The sequence below is a fragment of the Ambystoma mexicanum genome, chromosome 14 (genome assembly GCF_040938575.1).
Source record: "Ambystoma mexicanum isolate Mex_15411 chromosome 14, UKY_AmexF1_1, whole genome shotgun sequence".
Classification (NCBI taxonomy): Eukaryota; Metazoa; Chordata; class Amphibia; order Caudata; family Ambystomatidae; genus Ambystoma; species Ambystoma mexicanum.
The window spans coordinates 563,691,383-563,718,997 of NC_090940.1; the positions used below are offsets into that span (position 1 = coordinate 563,691,383).

The 27,615-nt window shown below is 45.1% G+C and overlaps 1 protein-coding gene across 2 annotated transcripts in view; it reads right to left on the bottom strand.

Moving 5' to 3' along the window:
• SLC24A4 (solute carrier family 24 member 4) overlaps positions 1-27,615 on the bottom strand; it is an 873,854-nt gene that overhangs the window by 190,544 nt on the left and 655,695 nt on the right. For both annotated transcript variants that reach the window (XM_069637921.1, XM_069637920.1), the window contains exon 11: positions 9,491-9,666. In XM_069637921.1, coding sequence (XP_069494022.1) covers positions 9,491-9,666 — 176 coding nt within the window. The remainder of the gene's footprint in view (positions 1-9,490; positions 9,667-27,615) is intronic.

Below are 27,615 nucleotides of genomic sequence, written 5' to 3' on the forward strand. Positions count from 1 at the left end.
TTTTCATGATAAGCACATCCATCACGCACTGACGCTCCATCGACTCCCTGAAACATAGAACTTTCATTAGTATGTATAATAATATCGAAAACACAAAATGTACTTGGGGACCAATACCCACGTACATCTCAATAGCAAAACACGAATGAACGCTTTGTGTAGAACATTCAAACGACAATTATTCACGCATTGTTGATCTAGTTAGATGGAACTGTCAAGATCCATACCTCGGGCTCCTCATAGACTTCCATTGATGATATTATTGAAGATGATGCTTCAGTAACTCCCTGAAACACAGTAATTGCATTAGTATGGTTTTCTATTTTGTTAAAAAGAACATAAACTTTGTGCAGGCATCAACGGCTCATCTAAATAGACCTGCACAAATGATCAGTTGTCTAAAATAAATAATGGATATGTAAATATGATTCGATTTGCTCGATCGTTGGAAGTGTCACCACCCAGAGATCTGCATCAACTACTAGGGGTGATGTTCTTGTAGAAGAAGCTCCGTCATCTCCCTGAAACATAGTACTTGCGTTAATAAAGAAGCAAGTATAGCGGATGTAATCACGTCATATGATTTCGCTTGATCGAACTGTCAGTATCCATACCTCGAAATGCATAAGAACATCAAGGGACGATGTAACTGCGGTGCACACTTCTGCAAGCTGTTGCGCAGACCCGTAACTGCATGCTCCCCCTTCTTCTTGGACTAATGCTCCATCGACTCCCTGAAACATAGGACTTTCATTAGTAATGAACACAATATTGAAAAAAGAAGACACATAGGAGGGCGACGACAGAAGGACATATCAATGGCTAAAAACGAAAGAAACATTGTGTGTAACAATCACGCTACAAGAATGCAAGATCTGATGATCTCCATCGATGGAACTGTCCGGAAACGTACCTCGAGCATCTGAGTGACATCAACGGTTGTCGTCAATACGTTGGACTCCTCAGCATCTCCCTGTAAGACAGTACTTGCATTATTTTGGATAACAATAATTATAACTGAAAACAAAGACTAGAGGACGAGTACAAGGGTGTACCATTAGGTAAAATAATTACACGATAAATTAAAACTATTGATTTACATGCCTAAAACAAGTCAGTGGCAGAATAGCCAAATAAGATTACCCGATAGGCGCTTGAAGTGGCTGATGACTGCAATAACGACACGGATGGAGAATCTTCCGCCTTCATATTGAGTGGATACATAAATGGGGAAATTATTGTTAGCTAATGCTACACACTACCGCAAGGCCGAGAGATAAATACGTAAACTTGACTCACCAGTGGAGGGATGTGGACGAATAGAGTGGGAATAGCGGTTGAGAGCAATTTTCGCCTCGCTCGCGGTGTGTTCTTCTTTATTAGCAATGATGTGGAGTACATGTCTGAGCTAAAGTGCCTGCTGCAGAAGCGGTATCGATCACCCCTCTTGTCCGCAAAGACTTCTAGGACTCTACTTTCAAGCTCAGACGGTGGATATCCGCAATATCGGACCCATTCTCTTATCTGATCTATTGTCTTAGGGAAAACATGCATTATAGTACCTTCAGATTTATTATGGGTCTTCGAATGGCAACCGCCAATGGAACAGGCAGGCATTGTGGAAAGTTCTGAAAAGTAAAGATCAACAATTCTCTATGAATACCAATGTAAACTCAGAACATGTGACTAGTTCCTTGCATGTACTGTCTTGAACGAAAAGAAATTGGACGCAAAATGATTATGGTACATGGCCTTACCTTGACGAACAAACAGTTAGATGCTGGGATCAGAGTAGTTTCTTGTCGTATAACAGGGAGCAGTTCACAGGTTGCAAACTGAGGAGTTTCCTCGAAGTGTTCACGGAAGTTCACAGAGACGAAGAGCAGATAACCAGCACCTTCACGGGTTGACTAGCAAAGCGCAAAGAAGTGCTCATTAGAAATATGAAGTGGGTTATAAAGAATTCGAAACAGGGGTGTGTTTGTGAATGAATGACGTGTATATGTCGTGGCATTATGCGGTTTGCAGGGGGCCGTCCAGCGTGAGGGGGGATGCTTGGCAGGAGACACGGGGTCTGGAGGTAGACATGGGAACAACAACCCATGCTCTATAGACCACTTTGAAGTGTACATGGTCTTTGGCACCTCTTGGCCTTTATCGCTCCCTGACAGCTCCACTTGCCAGCACAAGTACCCTGGTGCGAACTGCCTTTGATAGAGCGGGGGTGGATTGGAGCGGTGGTCGTGCAGACAAGACACAGGAAGACTCGTGAATGGAGACACACTTATGTGGATTGCAGGGGGCCGTCCAGCGTGAGGGGGGATGCTTGGCAGGAGACACGGGGTCTGGAGGTAGACATGGGAACAACAACCCATGCTCTATAGACCACTTTGAAGTGTACATGGTCTTTGGCACCTCTTGGCCTTTATCGCTCCCTGACAGCTCCACTTGCCAGCACAAGTACCCCGGTGCGAACTGCCTTTGATAGGGCGGGGGGGTGTGGATTAGGGCGCTGGTCGTGCAGACAAGACTCGTTTGCCGCAGGGCCTCACCAAGGAGAGGCCGTCTCACTGCATGTAAGAGGCAGGCTGAAGGATCTAGTACATGGAAGGCAGGGGGGTGAGTTTATAAATACCTCAGCCTCCCAGGAGAATATATGGGTGCAGTTCACCCTGGAGACCCTGGATGCCTAGGCAGTTAGTCAGCAGCAGGCTGGCCTGTGGTGGCAAGGCGGCACGGGCCAGAGGGGGTCATCTCTGTACCCGGTGCCCAAAAGGATGATTTATTATGATCAACCATATTGATTATTTACCTATAACCATGTTTTGTATCAATAAAATCCAACAGCCTTCCTTTTATTGCCAACGCTTGAACAAAGTGGTGTGGTAAGTATTTTTGGGGGAGGAGGCAAGGCCGGGAGGCTTGATGCCAACCCGCAAAATAACATATGTATGTCTGCTGCATATGGGTTCAACGGTTATGTGGATTGAAGGTGGGCGGCCAGCGTGAGGGAGGATGCTGGCCGGAGACATGTGGTGTGACAAGACAAGGCACAGGAAGACTATTCAATGGAGACACACTAGATTCATTTAAAAAATCAAAACAACCATTGTTAAAATATATGTTGGGTTTTATTTTAGATCTTAATTTCAATTGAACATAAATAATAAACATTACACATTGTAAAGTTCCGGTTGCAGCACATCCAGGGAAAATCCGCGGTATTGTCCACTGTCGCTGGGGAAATGTTGTCTAATGGCAAGTACCGCACAGGCTGGTATTACTCTCCGAACGCGGTGTCCGAGCCTCCCGTGAAGCCACCAAGTGAAGCAACGATAGGTCACCAGCCTGTACCACCTGTGAAAATGAAAGATGCAAACTGTATTAAAATGACAAAACTTTCTTATCACTGTCGATTCAGGTAAAAAATGTCATTCTGCTTTGAAAAAAATTCTATCTAGAAAATGCACAATATGGAACCAATTTACATACATTCGAATGATATGTAGATGTAATTTTAAATGTGTGAGACGACCATGACATAGTAGTGGCATCACTCACTGACATCAAAACCAGAGTATACTTACTCGTTACTCGGATTACGCGGACGAAAAGTGCCGCGAAGTTCGTGCATAAGCACCATCATCATCCTCAACACGGTCCGTGAGAGGCAGGCTTCCCTGAACTCTGGCAGCTCGGTGATGCATTGCGGACTTGGCTCGCCTTCCGAAATGTAGGCCAAGCACCCGGAATTTTCACGGCAGCAGCAGTTCTCCTCCTCAGTTGGCATTAGCTCGCACCGATTGCACGTGCACCAGGTGGAGACGCCGTCCATGCGACATGGTCCAGGCTCTTCATCCGTTGACTGGTCCTCCCATCTGCCGTCCGAATCCCCATCGTTTTCGCGTGCTTGCCTTTCCAGTAGTTCTTCCTCGGTGTACTCGGGCTCGTACATATACGGCATTATTGTAGCCATTGTGTGGTAAAGAAAGTAAAATAATTTACAGAGATGGTACAGGTGTTCACAAGGCCTAGAAGCGGCGAAGGTAGCTGACCAGAGCACAGAAACGAGTCACAGAATACTCAAAGTAACACAGAGAGAGTAATGGAATCGAAAATCTGCTGCTGTGTGTTGTGAAACGGTGTGTTTATACTTATTGAGGAAAGAGGCGTCCTGCCATTTCCATGGCGACACGTCATTAGCTGAAGCGCAGCGAATGTTGACACGAGACGTGCTTTGGCGTTGGGAAATGGGCGGTACGCGTCTGCTGATGTCAGGCTCAGGGGCGGGGGATTTGATTTAGTGCCGCAAAAGCAGGTGAGCCAGGGCGATGGGGAGAAATGATAGGATTATCAGAAAATGGCGGCTGATTTCGAGTGCGTTAATGGACGAAAAGTCGGGTAAGGTCCATAGGAAAGTTTTCTACCATCTACCGATTTATGCTTAAAAACACATGGCCGAACCGTAGGGACAATAAAAAAAAAGTCCCGGAACTATCCTTTAAGTCATAAATACATTATTTTGTCTTCACAGACTGCAATGTAGTTGAGAGTCTATATAAAGTGATGTACGGGGCGGGAGACATGCAGGATCAGTAATTTGTCTGGTGTGTTTTGGTGTCTGTTCCTGGGTCTTTCCCCGCATATGCTGCTATTAAGTCTCTACTAAACAAACTCACCCAAATTGGAGTCTGAGTTGTTCATCGATAGAGCCATGATAGAGTATGACTGTAAGAGCCCTCTCAGAGCATAGATATGCTTGGATGCCTGGGAAATATCATGGACTTTATTCTATTACTAAATAATAATGTGTTTTAAAAAGGTTTTGTTAGCATTTTTCAACAAACAATGGGAGCTTACATTTGGGACAACAGTAATATTAATATATTGTATTTTTTTTAAAATCAAAAAAATAACCAATCATTACAAATAAAAGCACAACATATATTTGCAGTTAGGAAATACATGTGTGAAATTAAATATGGCAGATTACAAATTACAATGTAATCTAAGCAAATCTCAAAGTTTGCAAAATTACAATGATTGGCCCAATCATTGTAGTGGTTTATAGTTATGTTATATTAATTATTTTAACTGCAAACATAGGCAGATTTTGGTTCCAGTGGGAACATCCTGAGATATCCAACATCTCGGTAGTGGAAAGGTCATGCTGCAAAGAGAAACATCTTGGGAGACTTTCTGAAAGGTCAACACACCACCGTCCTACAGAAAGAGGCGATGAGATCGTTCCAGGGCCAAGCTTCCTTCATTGACATCCTCAAGCCCCCAGTTCCCTATTCCTTGAAATTTGGGGCCGGATCAGAAAAAAGTGAATGATGAGAGTAAGAGAGGGGCCTAGCAGTGGACTCTTTCCTTTAAAATGAGAGGCAGAGGCGATAGACCGCTCTGTGTATTATGCGAAGTGACTTGAATGTGAAATGCTGCTGGACTTGTAGCCAGTAACACCGGCGTAAGATAGTCAATGTATTTTAAAGGCAGGATTAGTTGTTCCGCTGCATTCTGATAGCTGTAAAGAGATACATTAAATATGTTGGGAGGCCCATTGCTGAATATCAACAAGGCCAGCATCTCTTGGACTTTATGCAGAAAGGTCAACAAACAAAGACTTCTGAGCACTCACAGGTAAGGAGAACAACCCAGATTTAGTGATAGATGCAGTCTGGGAGGCAAGTGAAATGCCTCCAAGAAACTGTACCCCAGATTTATCACCACTTCCACTTGGGATGGAATTCTCCCTTTGCCAGCTAGTAGTAATTAGTGGTTGCAGAATACATACTGCATGGAATCTACCAACCAGGGACACTTACCTCTGACCTAAGGTAACACAGGGATTTCAAGTGCCATTTCCAAGCCTAACTGGGCTGTGAAACCACTGCAAGTAACTGAATATATGGGTGTGGCTGCCAGGAGAATCTAGAAGGGCTTTGTGTTTGGGGAAACTCTAACAGTGGATTGTTTAGCCCACCTATGAACACGGTTAGATTATAAGCAAGATGCATGCAAACACCACATCTTCCTTTCAGGCTGTGCATATTAGGTCATGCATGTCAAGACTGCCCTGCCGTCTCGTGAACGTTTTCTCAAACTTACTGGCACTTTATGGCACTTACACTTAATTTTGCAAACACATCACTTGCACATGCAGGCATAACAACAGACAAGGTATTGGTTCAACCACTTCCCATAGACCATTGATCAAGCCCCTCCTTAATATACAATTTTATCAATAGGTATCAGTATTCTTTTTGAAAATGAGAATTTTAAACAGATTCTTCATGTTCAAGGTTAATTTCAATTGGTGATTAATATGCTCCTGCCAACACGTGTTTCGACCTTACAGAACACAGGTCTTCTTCAGGGCCAATGTATCACCTGTCTCCTGTTTAAATTTTCTAACTAAATGATTGAACGATGTCCAGCAGCTTACATATAACCTTACTGGCTGGACTAAGAGAACTAATCCCCTTTGTTTATTCAGAAAATCAATTCTTTCTCCTTGGATTGGAGTTGTGCTTCTTAACCTTTATAATTCTTACAATAGCGTGTTGATGCTGCCTGCAGTGGTCTGCTCCACGCAGCTGGTGGTCATTTCCCCCACATCGGTGTGAGGTGCCATTCTTGAGCCTAATTGTGCATTGCAATCCCTGCAGGTGAGTGCATGGTGGGGAGAGGCAGAGAAGCATTGCAATTGAAGAAACTGAGACTTGCTGGCAAGCATGCAAACGTAAGCCTGCCTAGCAGAACCTTTAGACTCGGTGTGAGGCAAATGCTTCTTCCAAGTGACATGAACGTTGAGCACTGCGCTCCTTTTGCTGCTCACATCTGTTGAAGGAGTCTATAGGACTTCGAAAGCTAATGCATTGTACAATCTCAGCATTAAAATTTCAGTTAGGCCAATACACTTTACTTTATTTTTTAGAACTCGCCACGTGCTCGGAGGCCTCAGAGCGCCCACAAGACCAAGACAAATGGACAGACATAAAAACCAGGGGAGATAAGGAGGGTCCGAGCCGACGGAGCGGCGGTTCTCTGTTCATTCTTTGCCCCGTTTTTTTCCCCCAGCACTTTTTGCCGAAAAGGTTTTGCTTAAAAAAATCATTGATTATTTTTTTATTGGGGGGTTTCCCCTCAATCTCCCCTTCCCTGTTATTCATTCGGTATCAGGTAATACTGTCCCCATACATAATGTCAACGGGAAAAGCCATTGGCGGCATTATATATGGTGACATTATGTATGGGGACGGGTTACAGGGATGTCCCTTGCTCCCCGTGTAAAAAAAAAAAAAAGCAAATCGGGAGTTGCGGGGGGTTTCCCCCGCATGTTCAGTGAAATAGTGTCTCTGCAAAAAACAGACTTTTTTGTCAGGAGACCTTTTTGTGGGGACATTATTACATGGAACCATTTATTCCCTATACACCACCCCACTCTACCCCTTATATGCCCCTCCCCCCCCATATGTTTAGATTTCTTTTGGTCAAAAAATGTTCGGTAAAATGTGCCATGGACAAAAAAATGGGTGATGAATGAACGTCATACCAGAGCGAGGTGCCCTAGCATTGGGACTATTCTAATGCTTTGTCAAAAAGATGTGTGTTGAAATGTGTCAAGCAAGGAATTGATCTTTGGGCCAAAGGTATCTAAACTTGAGTTTTGTGCGATTACCATCAACGAAAAATCATGGTGGTCGGTCTGATGCGCTTGTATGTAACTCCACAGCCAAATAGGTTATCTTGATTAAAATCAACTCAATCATAGGGCCCTTGAAGTGTGTTGGATCCTGTCCCAGCTTTGGTAGGTGAAATGGAAGTCATGAGATACCAGAAGAGCCATGTTATGCCCTGAGAACTTGAAGTCACTCAGGATTGCCTAATACTTGCTGTTCTTTATGGTCCCCAAGGTGTCATGTATAGCTATGACTTCAAGAGACAAACAGGCCAGGATACCTCTATTTATTAGAGTCAAGCAATATTTTAATTTTTCCTAATTTTTTTTATTTGTGATCCTTCTTGTACTTAGACAACCTTACGCAACAATAAATAAACTTTCATTAAGAAGATAGGAACATTACAAAACATCACAAAACCATACCATCAAGCAATATTAGCACGTGGATGAAAGATATGCTGATGTGAACGGTTTCACATCCATCAAACAACCCATGCATTGTGTCTCTTGAGCTGGGGGGTCCGCATTGATTGTTGCAAGGACTTGCACCTGCTGGTGGATCACATGAAATGTCATCATTAGAGTGGAAAAGAGGCAGCTCTGTCTGAAAGGCAAGATTTAGCCAGCATTTGGTTGCCCAGACCATGCTTACCAAAAATATCATAGATGCCCATTTCAAAAGAGGTTCTCGCATTCAGTTGCATACATTTCAGATCGCTGCACGAAACAGCCGAAGCGGGCAACGCTCGGTGGTAAAATGGCTTCCCTAGAGGGTAGTGTACATTGTTTCATCTCCAAAGATGAGGCAAGATCAGTTCCTGCTTCCAAAATCGTAAACAAATCCCTGGTTTCACTTTTTTGTGCTGTCACTCCAGCCATGTGTGCCCATGGTGCCAGGGCAAAAACATACATTTTGCCTGCGGGTCCATTTGAAGGGTGGGGGCTGGGGTTAAAGCAATAACTGTCCACCACAATTATACAGCTTATACACTATAAAGGATGTGATGTATACATTTGTCCCACAGGCACTCACATTTTTAATAGTTTGCCCTTGATAATGTTGAAGCAATGTGTTTTAAAATAAATAGGTAAGTAGGTAAAGAGACCCTAGTGGGATCAAAGAAAATAATTCTGCAAAATGCAGTGATCGAAGTGAGTGGTAACGGTAGGGAACAGTGTTCCACTACTTTTATTTTTTTCTGTTTACCATTCCTCTATTTTTTATGAGCATATTCACCCTTCTATACAGAGAATGTGTCCATTATTGTCCCTGTGCCAGTGTAAAGTTGTAATAGGAGCCTTAGTTACTAGTCACTTAGACTTTTGGAATGCCCCGGCCGCAACACCTTGTCAAATGTTGCACCATGCTTCTGCCTACCCTCTCCCCTGCTGAGACCACAGTTCCACTACTTTCTTCGGTACACTTCTGCCTCTGGTAAAACGCACATGAATGTCTCTCCCACTGAGAGTTTGGCATGCTATTTTTATGCTAAAATATGTTATCTGTATATACACTTCCCAAAATCTTTCTTCTGGTACATCATGACCATATTTGCTGTCGGAAAATAGTCACATCACAAAAGCACTTGATACATTTAGTGTCAATGAAGCATTCTTTGCAAGGCTCTTGGGACTCGTTCTTCTGGTATGCGGCACAGAACCTGTGGGTGCAGAGATACTGGGTGCAGAAGACACTGGGTGAGCCAGCTGGGCGGAGCTAGAGCTCTGAGGTCCACGTTCACCGGGATCTAGTTAGCACAGCCACCTGTGAAATGACAACCCTTGCATTCCACCTTCTCTTACCTCATTGATTATGAACCTGCTTGCCATCCGTAGCCTTGTCCTTGGTCCGAACTTGTTGGTGATCATTATTCGCAGGCCGGCTTCGGGGAACCGGAACTTTGGAGGGCTGGAGCATATGATCTCGTCCACCATCACCACTTGATGCTTGCCGTTGGTGTATTGCTGCTTGGCCTTCACTATTGGTTACAAAGCAGAGTGCGTTACTTTCACAATGAGGCCCGCCTGCCATTGGTTCAGAAATGAGGCTTCAAATCAGGTAGGTTTCAATGCTAGCCCTCCAGTAGGACTACAGGGGTCTGCAGCCTTCTGCCATTTAGATATTTTGTACTACAACTCCCATCAGCCCTATCCAGCATAGTTAATGGCGAGGGATGGCTTTTGTAGCCCACAATATCTGGAGAGCCACAGGTTGCAAACCCCTGTTTTAGGAACATGTGTAGGTTAGTATGCCATTCTCAGTCATTTACTGAGTAGCTTTGTGTCTCATCTGTCGACCTAACTGTTCCTGAATGCCACTATTAACCTTCATGTTTATTCTGTCTTTTTCGCTAGTCTATCCATGTGTTTGTGTGTCTTTCACTCTCTCTATCCATTGCTTGTGTGTACATCTGTGTGTATTTATTTTTAATCTGCCTTTACCTCGATTCTTAAATCTGTGCTTTCTTTTCACCCAGTTGTCTGTGTTTAGGTCAGTCTGTCTGTCTGTCTTTCACCCTGCTGGAGAGAGAGAGAGAGAGAGAGAGAGAGAGAGAGAGAGAGAGAGAGAGAGAGAGAGAGAGAGAGAGAGAGAGAGAGAGAGAGTACATGCGTGTGTGTGGGTCTTCTGCTCCACCCGCTAGTTGTTTTTTTTCATATGTCCATCTATAAAGCGCCAAGAAGCCTTGCAAATAGCAAAAGCCGTGCTTTAGCAGCACCCGATAACTTAACATATCTTGTCCAGCCATGGCCCATCCATTTGTCCATGCATGTGCTCTGCCAGCATGTCTAGCTATCCATCCATCTGTATATACATCTAACTACCCTTCCTATGTGACCAACCCATCTGTCCGTTGTTCCATCTAAATGGCTACATGGATTTGGAACTGACACAAAACGCTTTAATTAAATACTATGGGCCAGCCTCGGAGTGTGAAATTGACAGAAATCAGGAGGAAGCTGACATCTTGGAAAAACAAAATGTTATTGAATGTCTAGATTCTGCTTCACGGGATATATTATGGACATGGGGTGGGTGATATGCAACGGCCCACAATCAAGCCAGGCACTCGAACTTCTAAAATACCCGGGGAAGAGGGTGAACCTGCTTGGAATTCTGAGCCTGTTTTTGCTGAGTTGCACATTTTCTCCAAACCACGTGTTATAAACTTTTATTTTTAAAAATGTGTTGCAATCCACTGGGTGCTTCTCTTTCATGTGCATGGAGTGATCAGCTCAAATCAAGCCAATCCATTTATAGTCACTGCTTAAATGTGCGCACTCAAAGGGCCTATCTAGAATTATATCGCAACATCCTTTGTTTTGTCTGAATGTGTATAATAGTTCATTTTTATTTTTTGCCATGTTTCCACCGTAGAAAGTGCATTTTTATAAAGGAATGCCTCTAATTTGGAATATGGAATTACACCCATTCCTTATATTTAATGGCTTGCTGATAGACAACACGAGCAACTCTGGATAGGCCCTTTAACTTTGCTCTTTGTAAGTGCGCTCTTGTCAATCAATTGGATTTGAAGGAACTGGGGCAACATTTCAATACTGTTGCACATACACAACTGCTGCTTGCACACGCGCAATCATGCGAGCACTGGCGCAAATACTCTTGGGCTGCATCTGTAATTGTGGTAATGTGACTGCGCATGTGCAAAGCAGCCAGGTTTTCAAGGTCGGGGAAACAATGATGAGATATTTTCACACAACAATTGCAATAGTCTGTGACCATACTAGTTCGCGGCTGGCAGCCATCTTAAAAGCGTTGGTGCCTCTATCGGCGACCGCTAGGTGGCAGCAAAGACTTCCTGCTGCAGCCCGAATAGACACAGTACAACAACAATAGATTGACATTGAAAACATTTAAAGATCTACAAACTTCAGCCAGTAGAGTAAGGCTAAGCAGACAGGAGACGTAGAGTGTTAGGAGAGCAGAGACAGAGACCCCGTGCATGCCAACGTGTTAATAGGACAATTTTAGAGGGGAGCACAGTGGAGTGGTTAGTGTAGCAGTTTACTCACAGCAAGAAGAGCAACGACATTCAGTACAGTAAGTGAAAATAAGAGTTCAACTAGTAATCTTTAGTGATCAGTCTGTTTCTTGTAGAGCTTATCCAGAGAAACCTGCGGCTGTCTTTTAAGCACTATGACCCTTCCAGAGCTCTCCAGTTTTCCGTGGCATTGCCTGGTTTTTTCCCCTGTTTGGATTATGTGACTTTTAGTTTTTTTGTTTCCCAATCAAAGTTTGGCAAAGCTGCAAATCCCATAATTCCAAGCAAAAACAGGACCTGGTGGCCTTCTCATGCATGGCCATGGAAACTTGAGAGCTCTGGCCCTTAGCTTGCATCGCACAATGGCCTGGACGTGGAAAAACCTGAAAAGACAAACTCGCTGCGCGTTTTCTCTCTTCTTTACATGGGGCCCACCCCGGAGGTGGGAGGCCCAGGGACATAAGATGGGAGGTGGGATTGTAGTGGGAGCGGACATGGGTAGCACCTATCAGGTGCTTGCCCATTTAGCATGCGGGTGTACAGGGGTGGGCCACCAGGCCCCAGTAACAAAAGGGACCCAGACTTCTGGGTGCCCAAACTGCGAGCAGGTGACGCTGACACCCACATCAAAGGCCCCTCTCCCATCTGGACGAATGGGGACAAAGGGCCTTTGATGCTTCAAAGGGAGCTACCTGCCCTCAGGCCAATTTTGGCCTATATCTGAGGAGGGCAGGTAGCCCCCAGTCTTCTTTCCCCTGTCCCCAGCACGTGCAGGAGCCGTGCCCGCCGCCGTCCTCGCAGCGAGAGAGAGGCAGAAATAATCCAAAAACCTCCCTCCCTCTAAGTAGACATGCTTCCGACCTGTGAATGGTGGTTAAATAGGACAGGCACCAATTAAAAAATATAAAATTCACAGAATAGAACAGGCACCAATTAAAAAGGTACACGTTCACGGGAATAGACAAAGAAAGAAGTTATCATATGCCTCACTGGAATCAATTAAATAACCAAACCACAGGGGCAGGTTGCCACACCTGAGGTGAGTGTGATGATAGCCGAAAGGCCAGTAATCCATCTCTAAGGAGGAAAAGGCATAAAGAAACACTTCAGGAAGGAACTGAAGACAGTACTCTTCAAAGAACATCTTCCAAATCGCTGGCAGCTCCACTCAATCCTAAATCTTCCCATCTGCAGCTCCTCCTCTGTGGAAATCGAGATAATATTGTGACCCCAATCGCATTGTTTAAATGTATGTTGGCCTACGCCAAGCTGTCTAAAGAATATTATGAACATAGGTTCCGCGGCAAGGTCTTGACCTTAATGTATCGTGAAAGCTGCCATCTTGGATTTAGCCGCCATTTTAGGTACTCTTGCCGTGTGAAAGTCACCTCGAATTACAAAATGGAGGCCGAATGACATTTCGAGTAAGACTTCGGCTATGGTGACCTCCGCACACGTGAATGAATAATATGTCCGCAGGCTACCTGTTAGGGTCATGAACTAAGACCCTGTCCTCTGTTTAACCTAGGTGTAAATATGTAACTGTATCAGCGGAACCGATCTAATATATGGAAATTGCATGTTCGACCTGGCTACGAACCCTAGCCGTTGTTCCAAGAATGGTTAACTTACAAGAGGGCTGGCCAATGCAGTACAAAATGTATAAAAACCCGAGCATCCCGATGATCGGTCTCTCCCACTTTCAGTGCGAACCTAACGTTGAAGGTTCACGTGTTAGTCAGAGGGCCGAATAGCTATTCGCATGTCAATTGACTTTGGTAACTTTGTAACTTTGAAATAAAGCGCTTTGTATGTCCTTTGTAACCTGTGTTGGTGTGTTTCCTTTTGGGCTTCCCGGCCTCATATCAATTTCTCTGTTTCCACACCTCCACCCCGGGTCCGCGCTTAGAAACTTCTGTGTATTAAGCGCGTTATAAATAACCTATCATATCAGTGTAAAGCAACTATTGCAATAACATAGTGAAATGTGCAGGGAATCCGTGTGAGTTAACAAGAGTACAGGCTAGCAAATAGCAATCTTATGCCAACGAATGAAAGTGTCTTGGGAGGATAGCTCAGGGGCAACGTGCTCGCCTTGGAAGCAATAGTGAAATGTGCAGGGAATCCGTGTGAGTTAACAAGAGGACCTATGTTATGTTATGTTATGTTATAAACACTTGTATATCGCAAACCTACACCAGCTAGGGTATGACAGCGCTGAAGGCAAGACTGAGGGGGAAGCGAAAAGAAACAGCAGAACCAAAAATAATCGGGCTGAAAGTAAGAACATTTTAACAGCGGACCTAAATGACAGATGATCATAGACGCTACGAAGAAAAAAGGGGAGAGAATTCCACAAGAGAGCTGAAACAGAAAAAGAACGTCCTGCCCCCGAGAGCGCTTGACACGGGGCACAGCCATGCACAGCGCACTAGCAGAGCAGATTGGACCTGGGGAAACATAGCGAATACATATACTAGATAGGTACTCCAGGCCAATTTTATAGAAGGTGCGGTGCACTGTGCAGAGAGCCTTACATTTGACCCGATTGGCTACAGACAGCCAGTGCAAGCATTTAAGAATAGCAGAGGCTGAAGCAAGATGAGAAGCACACGTGGTTCGGTGAGCTGCTGAGTTTTGGAGGAGCTGTAGACGGTGAAGAAGATAACTGTGTTGGGCTAAGTAAAGAGAATTACAATAGTCAAGAGCGTCCGCAATTATAAAAAAGACAACTAAAGGACGGAGTTCCGAGTGAAGGAAAGGGAGGACTTTCCGCAAGATCCAGAGCTTGAAGTGAACGGTTTAACAGGCGGTGCTCTCTTGGGGGAGCATGGAGAGAGAGGCTGACAGTTTAACCCCAAGGTTTTTCACCACTGTAGAAGGCTCTGGTAGGGTGCCAAGCTCAGGTGGGCAGAAAGCAGAAGACCAAGATGAGGCATCAGGGGGGGTCTCTGATTAGAACCTCAGTCTTATCTCTGTTACGCCGAAGCGAGCTGTGGCCCATCCGGACATGGATCACAGAGAGGCAGCGGCAACAGTGCTTTGCCGTAGAAGGATGGGCTTGGTCAAGCCACTTTAAGATCTGGGTGTCATCAGCATATGAATAACACTGAAAACCAAAAGAGTGAATCAGGGTGATACGGGCCGAATATAAACATTAAAGAGACAAGTGGCAGTATAGGGCCCTGTGGCACTCCACAGGCGAGTGGAAGGGAAGATGAGGTGAAAGGAGAAAGAGAAAGAGATTGGGATCTATCAGTGAGATTGGGATCTATCAGTGAGAAAGGACAGGAACCAGTCGAGGACCCGACCGGAGACCCCCAATGATGATAGTCTCTGAATCAGGATAGCATAGTCGATGGTATCAAATGCAGCATAGAGATTTAGGAGGATCAGAGCTCCGATACCACTCTGAACTACAATCTGCACCAAATCATCAATGGCAGATACCAGAACCAGGCCTAAATCCTGACTGGAAGGGGTACAGAAAGTGGGAGTCCTCTAGAAATGAGAGCAGGAGGGGAGTCACCGGAGATTCTAACAATTCCATGGGAAAGGAAAGAAGAGAGATAGGGCGGAAATAAGAGGGAAGGGTCCAAATTAGACTTTTTAAGAAGTGGAATCATCAACGCAACCAGCTGAGCAAGATTCAGATCAGTCAGGAACTACACCAAACAGTCGTCGGGAAGGTCTTTGCTATTGTTGGGGTGGAGATTAAAGTCCCCCGACACAATAAAAGAATCATATTGAAGCCTAAGGTCTGTGAGCGCCTCCACAAAGGCTGGACAAAGTCAGCATCATAGCCAGCGGTCTGCAGGCTAACATCTAAAGTACTTGACAGGGAATCTTTAACATGCAGGAGAAGAGGCTCCATGCTCAGGGAATGCGTGAAGGGCAACACTGAGCATTCAAAGAACTTACAGTGTAGAAGTGCAATACCTCTACCCGCACGGGGAGGAGCCCTATCTACCCTGAGAATGCTAAAATCAGAGGAGCGCATGAACTAAACGCGGGTCAGATGTATCTGTAAGCCACGTCTCAGTGACGTAAGCAACGTCAGGTTGGTAATCTTGCAAAAGATCAAGACAATCCAAAGCATGCGCTGCCAAAGAGCGAGAGTTGAAAAGCAGGCACCTTACCTGCACAAGCGGTGAAGATGGCCTAGAAGGGCCTGCAACTAAGGTTACAAGACCAATTCAGAGAGAAAATGGTACCGGGGAAGGGTGGGGGTGTGGGGGGGAGGGCAGTCTGGATAAGCTCCTCATGTGAGAAGAATTTCAGACCAGAAGAGCGAGTACTAGCCCAGAGCTCATCTGAAGGGCGAATGAGCGCAGATGGGCAGGACTTTGGCTGGACATAGGCGCTACCGCTGCGCCTCCGAAAAGGATGGAGGCTTAAATTGCACATAATTTGACAGGAGACAATCAGCTGCGAGTACCCAAGGACAGCGAGGAGAGACTCACGGGATGCATGCAAGTCTGAAAAGAAGAAGCCAGGTGAGCACTGAAACAAGCCCATGGACAAAATGGAGGCCATGCAATGTCTGACTGCAGTTAGCGGCATACAAGGAACTTAAAACCAACTTAAAAAGAAAGTAACCAGGCAAGTAAAATGAAAAATGTAAAAAAAAAGTAAGCTGTGTTGAACCACGAAACTTGATAATAAGACGCCCAGTAGCATGTCGCAGGCACGGGTAAACCCGAGGCCTGTGAAAGGAGATAAATGCGAATCTTAAAACAAATAAAACAGAAACATTTAAAATATGCAGAGGAATTTCTCCCAGCGCACTCAAAACCTAATTTCTGAAGAAATACCAGAGCAGTAAATTACCCCTCCTCCATCGTTAGCAGTACGCCAGTACGTAATGGCAGCAGTGTAGGTATTCTGTATCATTGTTGGTGTTGAGGGAATTAAGTCTGCTGGTAATTACAGCTGGTGGTAAAAATCCACCAGAAGAGTACACATTATCTGTGGATTTTCTGTAGCACCATGAATTCCAAATGTAATAATACATGTGCCATCAATCAGTATTAAAATACCACTGGCAAAATTCCATTTCAATTTTGGGGCAGGAGTGCATTTCCTGCAGGGAAAAAACACTTCCGCCTGAATATACAAGAACACAATTTCAGTGCGGCAGTTGTTAATGGATTAAACCATTTCTAGGACCAGCTCAGAGATTGCCTTATTTTTGGTGGTAATTGTCATAATTCTAAGACATCAAATTTTGCTTTGATGAGGATTCATAGTGGAAATACTTTTAAAACCGGTGGTAACTTTGTCACTGGTTGTAAATCAACAGAGCAGTTTGTTCCGTTCCCATAAGTGGTATTTGACCGATCTTTAATTGGCAGGACAGTACCACCAGCGGTAGCATGCGTACCGGAATGAGGATCTGAGGTCCGTATTATATCAATGCTTAGCCTATTTGCTGCTAGAGACAGAATAATAAACAGAAGAAACACATTATCCTTACGAGTATTGGAATAAATTATATTGCGTTTTGCCCGTCTGCCCGATTATGGGTATATGAGAGGTAAATATGGCCCAGAATCCATGTGCATCACTGTTACAGTAACGAAGACACGACTGGTAGATTATGAATTAGCTCGCATAGGAAGCTAAAGGAAAATCAAGACAGTCCTAAAATGCCAATGTTGTCTACTGCTGCAGCACACAAAAGTGGCATTACGTATTGGCAGGTGCAGAAATATTGATTGAGGAGACCAGGAAGCATCTGGAAAATGGAGGCAGCCTCCCAAATTGGAATAAGAGAGAGCAGTCCCCTCTTTCATCAAAGGTAGACACAGGAAATGCTCCGATGTTTACTTCAAACACAAACATACCCCAGATCGCAATAAGAAGGCTCTCCTCCCTCGAAGAAAGATGTACCTAGACCCATCCACAGAATAGGGCCTTATGGGGAAGTGAATGCCTGCGACCCAAATAGATCAGCCCAAGCTGAAACTTCTCAGGCCAAGGCAGGACAGGTGGGAAACCTAGAGAGAGGGAGGTTGCGTGGAGCAGGTCTGCACGCCCCCTCCCGCTCCCCTTTCTTCCCACAGGAGCAGTTCAAGAGAAACCCTAGGATGTAAGGCATTCAGCCCCGGGCTAACGCCTTATAATCTTTGTGCACCATCCACTTTTTGGTAGACACCGGAGGCATCAGACAAGGACAGCATGGCTGGTGGAAAGGGAGGCACTGCTTGGTGGGTGAGACCTGGTGGTTGGGAGGGGGAGGTCTTCCTTTTCTCCAGCACTGACTATGGATGTCCCCCCAATCTCCTTCAGATCCACCAGAGCGCCTAGAGGCCATGCACATGACACTGGTGGGTGGTCCAAATCCCAATAACATAGTCCAAACCCAATAAGGAACACATGATTCTATACATAATATCGGCAATTTTAGACAATGATTTGTAGAACTGTCATGAGATTTCTTTTACAGCAACAGGAATTCATGTCCAAGGAAGACAATTTAAAGACTGGCTTTGAACAAGTATTAGTTCAGCCACAACTTACCCAGACTAACTTGATCCAATTATATCATACAGCAGTTTGAGCAAAAAGCGGCAATGTGTCACACAATGATTATGTCAAGAATGAAAAGGGGAGCCACTGAGGATCAGGGTAACACCAGAGTAAGAGGAGAAGCACAACAACATCATGGATGAACCCGGTGCAGATCGATATTCTACAAGGCCCTCTTTCAATGGGGTCTCTCAGAGCAGTATGCGGCTATGTTGTGTAAAGACGGGTTACTTAATTTGGCATCATCCTGCGGGATCAGACGAGAGTCCTTCAAGAAATTGACATGCGGCGTGGCACTTATGCTGCAACCCGACATTAAGGGGGGGGGAGTCTTGCCATTCCAAGGCTTTGCACAGCTTACTTTGGCCAACGGTGTTCTTGATCACTTACATGAAAATGCTTGATGCATGTGGGTATTACGGCCAAATATCTAGTGCGATCGACTCTTCGGTTGAACTGTTTACGTCTTAACAATGACATTCCAAATGTTTGTAGACTTTACAATGTCTTACCTTTATACTCTGGTTGTATGTGCCTCAGAATGAGGTCTCCACACGGTGTTGCACTCATTTCCTCATTCGTTTTTCTTTTTGTGTATTGCACTGCAGGTTTGGTTGTGTATGTTTGTGTGCTTATTTACAAGCATATTGTCTGAACTCTCGCATGTAATCCGTGATTGCATTCAGAACATAAAGTATATGTCTAGTGCGTGTTGTCTGTGTATATGTATTTTACAACACATTGTTTCTATGCCTCCTGAATGTGTTCTAAGCATTGAGGTAGATATGCATACTCTGTATTCCGACCTTAGAGAAAATGATATAGATATATACATTAAATTTGGAAAACACCTGTCTGCTAATAGGTGTATGGTGTATATTCCAAGCTTGTCATCCGTGCTTAATTGCCTCTCGCATGTACAGTATTTACCCCTGGAGTGTTTGTCCTGTGCGTGTTCCAAACATGTATCTGTGTTTGCCTAATTGCCAGGGCATGTGATCAGTGCTCAAGTCCACTCCAACCGTAACGTATGTGCGTTTTGCGTATTACTCTAGGTTTGCATAGCAGAGTCCAAGTGTTTGATCTTTCCTTAGTGTGCTGTTTGTGTGTACTGTGTCTCAACTGTGTGTATGACTATTACATGCATATTGCATATTCCAAGTGTGTAATCACTGCTTACCTACAGTGGTCGAAGTTTACAAGAAGAAGTAGTGGAACTGTGGTTCCTACTGGGCTGTGCCTGCCCCCCAAAAACCCCATCGTCACGCCCCCCCCCTATTACAAACCTCCAAACACATGCACCTGCTGTTTAAGGAAATGTTCAGTGCAGTGCACTGAAGGTGCACGTTTCAACTTCTTCCTACACTTATTTTAAAACAAAACCATTCCGGAACGGTTTCTGTATAAAATAAAAGTATAGGAGCTGTAATCCTTAATTTTAAAAAGTAGAGGAGCACTGCTCCCGACCACTTCGACCGCTGCTTATGTAAATTCAACACACAATGCACATTGATTGTGGCCTGCATGTCCCAATAGCGCATGCTAGTATACACATTCAAAACAAGTGATCTGTGCTTTTATGTATTCCAAATGTAATCTATGTGCATATTGCTTGTTGACTCTTAATATGCACATTATGTTTAGGTTCTTTGTGCACAATGTGCTTGGAGTGCAAAACATAGTGTGTTGGTTCAGAAGAATTACACAGACACTTTGAGGACATTTCCAACAATGGTTTGATAAATAATACGAAGAAGGCCTATCTGTCCCTAAGGCTACGGGGTGTTCCCTATAATTAACTAAGGTGCTCATCACTCGTCCGGAAATGTTCAAATCAAAAGAAAATCCACTGTCCAAAACTAACCCTATCTGACCCTACAACTATTAAAAACAACTAAGGTCAGGGGAATGGCTCCATTCTTCTGGAGAAGCAGGGTGCAGCTTGACTTTAGTGGTGTATTAATATCTTATTTTCAAATAGTCTCTAGCCACCTTCTTTCTGTACAAGGGCTTGCAATTCTTGGATAGAGTCTTAGACTCTTCCTTTATCTTGAGGGATAATTTTCCCGGGGCTCTTTTGTAAAGTTGTTTTGATCCTTATATCCACAGTGTTTTGCTGTGTACTACCTTGGCTGATATCTTCTCTTGGCTGGGTTATCCCTTCTGGATAATTAATGGTCCATTATCTGGTATTCGGTTGTCCTTGTTTTGTGGTATTCTATTCACTTGCTTTGTGGTTACTGCATAGTATTCTCTAACAGACTCCAATTGTAGCTTCTGGGACATCAAGGGATCTTCTTCCCTCTCCCGGTATCTGTTAGTTGCGTTGGAGTAAACCCATTTTCTGGACTTCTTCCAACCTTCTGTCTCTCCTCTGCGTTGTTTAAATTCCCTAGCGTTGTGTTTATGTTTCCATCTAGACTATTGCTCTTTCAACTTCTGGCGTTCCGCATGGATCTAACCTATCCTCTTCGTTCTTCAACTTCTATAAGGCCGCCTTGGCAAGTGTGATTGCCACTTTCACCTCTAACTTCCAGTGTCATGCGGATGACATGCAACTATCTTTCAGGCTACCCTCAGCAGCCTGCTCCTCCTCGCTCATATCTGACTGTCTGTCCGCCATTCAGTCATGGTGTGCTGCAAACAACCTCTGCCTCAACGCCAGAAAGACTGAGATCGTTTGCATTGGGACCCCTGCTCCGGCTTTCCCACTTTCACTCTGGTCGGCCTCGCTTGACCCTGCGCCTGCACTCACTTGCAAGGCTAAAAACATTGGGGTCATCTTCGATTCCACTCTCTACTTCTCCTCTCACAATTCGGACATCTCTAAAAAGTCTAACTATCAGCTACACCTCCTCAGAGGCACTCTACTTTTTCTCACTTTCCCTCAGAGGCTCACTGTCTTGAGGGCCCTGGTTCTCTCTAGGCTTTACTACTGCAACAGCCTCTTCCTCATCCTCCCTGCTTCTGTTCTGCGCCCTCTGGAACTCATCCAGAAAAGAACCGCAAAATGTATCCTTGGCCTCAAGGGACCACATCTCATTGGTGCTGACAATCCTCCATTGGCTCCCGTTGGCTGCAAGGATCGAGTTCAAGACCCTCTGCATTGTCCACAAGGCTTTCTGGGGCCTGGGACCTACCTATCTGCAACGATACCTACCTAAATACTGTCCCTCCCGAGCCCTCTGCTAATCTACCACCAACCTTCGGCGAGTGAGCCTGATCTCCAAGCAGAGATTTGGAGGGAGATCTTTATCCTCTACAGGGACCTCACTCTGGAATAGCCTCCCTGTTGCCCTCTGTCTTGAGGCTGATCTCCTTAAGTCCCGGAAACTCCTCAAGACTTTCCTCTTCTCCTCTTCCTTCTCTCTCCCTCTACCCTGTAAACCTAGCTGTCTGCTCTTTCCCTCTCTCCCTCCTCACCCCTAACAGCTTGCTGACTGGCCACCTGGTGCACCTCAGAGTTTCACAGATCACTGGCATGCCGGCCAGACTTCTCGCACTCGCCTCTGGGCCCTGCACTCGCCTCATCATCACTGCACTTGATCAATGACTCAAGAGAGTTGCATCTCTCCGCACTTACCCCAGTCTCCACCGACAGGGTGCACCTGGACCTCCCTTCCTCCCTCCCCAGGACTTGTCTACCGCCCATTCCCCTGTATTCATCCGTGCACTTGCACGATCTGAATGCACCATGCCTGCAGATCGTTCCCCTTTGTCTTCACTTCCTGCATGTTAGCACCTTCTTTATTGCACTTGGAAAAACTGCAGAATCATCATCAGACCTATTGGTGTTATCTCCACTGTTAATTGTATTACATGCACTTACTCTGCCTGTGCAGACTATTATCATTTCAGAATTTCAAGGGCTCTGAACGACTGTTGTTTTCCCCCTTGTTCCCTCCCTCCTTGAGCGCTTTTAAACGCTTGCCTTGTGTATAGGTGCTTTGCAAATAAACATTACCATACAGTACCATTCCTTTTATCTGTGGTGAGTTGTCTTAATCTTGTAGTGTTCTCTCTATAACACACTGCCTTTGCTATCTCCTGAATGCGAAGATATTCTCCCCACTCATTTATTTATTTATTGTTAACTTATAACACACTTAATACCAGCGAGTGGTTTCTACGCATGGGGTCGGTATTCGCACCTGTGTTGCGCCGCGTTGTCTTGCTTCCAAGACAAACACGTTGCCTCCGAGCTATCCTTCTCTGGGTGGTCTTCTCTGCTTATTCATATTCACTTTCTCAGGTTTACATGTGAAGTTTCTTCTGATATTATTACAGTTCATATTTATTAAATTTGTAGTTTGCCTTTCAACAATTCCACTGGAACAAGTATCTCCACTCGTAGAACGATGCCCTTTTGGCTTTCCGGTCCTCCCCGTTACCTCTCTCTTCATGGGAGAACGTCTCTGGGGCCTGCAATCACTTGAGACCTTCCTTCCTGCTTGGCTTTCACTGTTATTTTTTCCATTGGCGTCTCTTCGCCAGTTTCTCGCTTCCGTATCATGCAATGGTCTACGTCTCTCCCGGCAACTGGTGCCCTTGCAGATACCTCTGCGGGTTGCTGTCGGGGGTAGTAGGTTGGGCTGCCTGTCCACTACAAACTACTCGTGGTCACGCCACCGACGGGGTCTGGGTGCTCAGACCCTTGGTTTTTCGCTGATTCGATGTGCTGTCTTCCCAGCGTCTTTCATTCGTCAGAGTCATTCTGAATTTTGTGGGCTGTGCCTCTCTTATTGGCTCTGCCTCCGCTTGCGTTACGCTACCAGGGGGCCGCCCCTGCTGCCATATGATTCACCCTATTCTCAATCTCAGCGTGTCTGCCTCCTTAAACGACCATGTCACAGTGATGTTGAGATTTGTCCTTAAAGAGACAGCTTCTTTTCTTCGATACTCATGGTGCACGTGAACGTTTTCTCAGCCCAGTCTTGGTTTTTATTGCTGTTCAGCATTTTAGGGAGCCCCATGTATGCCATAATGGAAGAGGGTTAGGAAGTTGCTTAGAGGAATGGGATTCATTGTCTCCTAAGGGGGAGTCTCTCCCAGTGAGTGCCCACATACCCAGAACACTAGGGAGGGTCTTAGGGAGAGGGCTCACCTCTCTAGTCTCAAAGGGGTAGGGCTCCCGCTTGGGTAGAAGGGACGAATTATCTCGATTCGTCACATCGTCACAATAGCCAGAGCAACAGAGCAATATATGTGCTCAGTGAAAGGAGGGAGCTTTGTGTGCATAAGGGAGGGTTCGGAGTGTGTGTGTGTATGTGTTTTTATTGGGGTGTGTGAGAGGTGTTTGCACTGTCATTTCATGCATAGTCATTCTGATTGTTTTGTCTGTGCGTTCTGCTCATGCATGTTGTCTGGGCTTATAGTTCTTAAATGTATTCCACTATGCCATGCATGCACTTTGCACACATATTGTCTGTGATGTTTCTTCATGTCCGTGGTCTGTGACTATTGTGCTTACTCATATTCGACGTGCATTGTTGGTACAAATGTTTCATAGTTTGCCATTGTTGGTTATGCTGTGGGCTAGTATGCACACGTATCATCCGTAAATGGGTATACATTATTTGTTGGTACTTGCGACCTACCGTGCAGTTCTACATTCTAGATATATTATGGGGATTTTAAAAAGTGAATAAATATCTTGAGTTAGTCGGATTGAGGAGACAAATTGTATGCATATTACATATATGGGCACAGATAATCCTTACAGAGCACCCATAAGCGTTGATGAAATGCCAGAATATGCACCTGCGTACGCAGACAGACACACACACACACTTGCAGCACAAACAGGAGAAACAATGCATGCACACCTAATATACACAGGCAAAAAGAACAAGCAATCCTCGCATACATTGCGCATCAGTAAACTTATTAACCTATCATTCGCCAATAACTCAGTCCCCAGCAACCGTAAACACTCATGGGTTCTCCCACTCCTAAAAAAACAATCACTAGACCTAGCCATTCCTACCAACTACAGACCCATCACCACAGTCTCATTCCTATTAAAAATCCTGGACAGAGTCACCTACCTCCAAATTCAGGAATATCTGGAATCCAACCAACTGCTAGGAATACGTCAATCTGACTTCCGACCTCAACATGGAACAGAAACTGCCCTTGTTGACCTCAAAAGTCAGATTGATGAACTCAAAGACAAAGGTAACGCTGCCATCCGACTACTCTTAGACCTTTCTGCGGCCTTTGACCAGGTCGATCACAAAATCCTCTGCAGCCACCTAACCACCACAGCTCAATTCTCCTCGGCCGTCACATGGATACAATACTTTTTGGCAAACAAAACCATGTGGGTCTTCTCCACCACAGCTGCAGCAGACCCCATCCCTATCACATGCGGAGTCCCACAAGGCTCCTCTGTGTCCCTCACTTTGTATAACATATTTACAAAGCCACTATTTGACGAACTGGACCGTCTGGGTGTCACCTACACCAACTATGCAGATGACACCCAGCTACTCCTCTCCATCACAGGCAACTACCATGCGGACGTCACCAGGATTAATGAAATCTTCTCCATCATTCAGGCATGGATGGCCTCTCATGGCCTCTGCCTGAATGATGAGAAGACAGAGCTTCTCCTTGTCGGCTCCCCCAGCAACCTTTATAAAGTCAGCCCCAACTACAACAACATCATCATTGATGGTCACACCATCCCCATTGCTAAAAACGTGAAAACTCTCAGCTTTTATCTTGATGCCAGCATTAACCTCACTAAACAAACCAACATGATAACCTCAGCCTCCGCCTACACCGGCAAGCTAATTAGGGCCAGTAGACCCTTCCGATAATCTAATAGCTGCCTCACTCTTGCTAGAGCCCTCATACAGTCCAAATTAGACTACTGCAATAGCCTTTACCTATGTGCTAACCAATCTATAATCAATATACTACAGGTACTTCAAAACAACGCACTACGTGCAGCACTTAACATCCCCAGGCGAGAGCAGATTTCCACTGCTAGGAAATCGTGCAAATGGCTCTCCATATGACAAAAAATTGACCTGAAAACCAATTGCCTCACATTCAAGGCATTAAACCACCTAGCCCCACCCTATCTAACTAATAAATTTACTATGAAACCCACCACCGGGACCACTAGATCCTCCAACACCCTATGCTTGACAGTGCCCAGATTCTCCCTAAAAAGAGCTGGAGGTGCCAGTTTCACAGTACTTGCCTCCCAACTCTGGAACACCCTACCACTCAACATTAAAACTATTGAGTCCTTCCAGATCTTCCGGAAACATGTTATCGTTTGGCTCCTGAACGACGATTAGTACGCACCCCAGATATGTGTGCACACTTCCTGCTACTTACTAAGTTTGCTAACGCTGTAAATTGTTGTATATTGAAACTATATATATCTCACTATGTAACCGTCTTCTCTAAGCGCCCTTCTACCTCTGGTTTTGGAGCGCTATACAAATAAATAAAACAAACAAAAACAACAAACAATCATGGACCACCAGCTCAAACTATGCAATGCGTAAATAGCAGGCATATGCAATGACGATATGAAATACGAAGATGCAACATGCTTGGAATGAACATGCACACGGATGATGTGCTAGCAATAAGCATTCATGTGTTTAGAATATAAACACAAGGCATACAAAGAACTTGCACATCACATACATACAAAGAGATAACACAGAATATGCACAGACTTTTTTTTAAATTAACAGAACCACAAATCACATGCTTGGAATATGCATTTGCACATACACAATCTTGAGACACACAGAGGAGGCATGTAAACCACAAACGTAATATACATTTGCAAAGTGAACATACAACACACACATGTTTCAAAAGAATGTAAGAAAGAATGAAATGCTCAGAACTAGCTCTTTTGGAAAAGCATGGGAATTGGCCTGGAGTCACACACACACACACAGACACACACAGAAACAAACAAGCACACAGAAACACACAGAAACACATGGAAACTCATATAAAACCAGTGGGTAAAAATATATAAAAAAGATAATATAAAATTACTTTGTATAAATGTATGTATTATTATTTGATTTGCATTATTTTCAGTGCTGGTTGTTTCCAGATGGTTTTGGATGAGCACAAGTTCAAAAGTCAAAAGGTGGGAAGTGTAACAGAAGTTACAGATATTACGAGATATTTTCAGGATATGATACGAATATTAGGACAGACAACTGGTTGCACTGGTGGAGGGCAGGGTTATGTGTGGGCAAACAGGTACATGTTGAGGCTCTTTCTTAAAGTGATGAATAGGGTGCAGTGCAGATGTGCAGTGTTAGGGTGTTCCATGCTCAGGGTGCCCACTGGATAAATGTTCGATGTTGTGTGCATGTGGGTTTGCAGAGTGAATGTGTAGCAGAGACTGGATATCTGTCTTTTGTCTATGTGGGTGATGGGTTCCAGTTTGTCATGAAGGCAAGATGGGAGTTTTCAGGTGGAGGGCTTTGATTACAGTATAGAGTCTTTTGAAGACAATTCTCTAGGGTACAGGAGGAAGTGGAGTGGTGAGTGGTGAAACACGTTTGTACGTTTGTCGGAGGCGGCCTCTATGGGAAGTGCCATTGCTAGAGGTGCGGCTTGACACGTCGAACGTCGGAGGCTTGACGCTCTGCAGGGTCCTTTCTTCGAATCCGGCTTTCCGTCCCCCGCCGTGGATCAGCTTGCTGTTCCCCGTCATGTTCGACCAGTTGGCACACTAGCGGAGAGACAGCAGCTGTAAACGCTGTAAGCGCTGAGCGGAGCAGGGTTATTTACATCATAGTCGGAAAGCGGGGGAGAAGAAGTAAGAAGAAAGAACGGCCCTGGCCGTTTGAAGCGGCGCAGACAGAACATCAGGTGAGAGCCGCGCAGGGAAAGTTTGGAAAGCCTGGAGGCTGGGCCGGCTTACCGTGCGGCATCGAGTCCTAGAAGCTTGCGGGACTCGCATGCTGTACGGTACAGTGCGGCGGTGGCCCCCGGCGGCTCCCTGCAGTGCCAGGCTCGCACGGGCTACCTAGTTTTGGTATAAAACTAGGTGTAGCCCTGGATGATTAGCCCCATTAATAAAGGAATCCATTACAAAGGGGTAGCACCGTCAGTTCCCCTGCAAGAATAAGGAGGAAGTGCACGTATTTAGCCCCCTCCTAGAAGAATCTCCCCACTTTGACAGGTGGAGGGGGGTAGAGATTGGAAGTGGGGGTGAGTCCCTTAAAGGTGGTGTAGGGAAGAGGGGGATAAATTCACCCTCCCCGGGCCTGCTCACCTTTCGAAGCAAATTGGACGGGTGATAGAAGGAGAACTTGTAATCTGACCCGGAGACTGTGGGCTGCGACCTTTGATCCGGGTCGCGGAGCCCCCTGGAGTACCAGCAGAGAAGACCAGAAG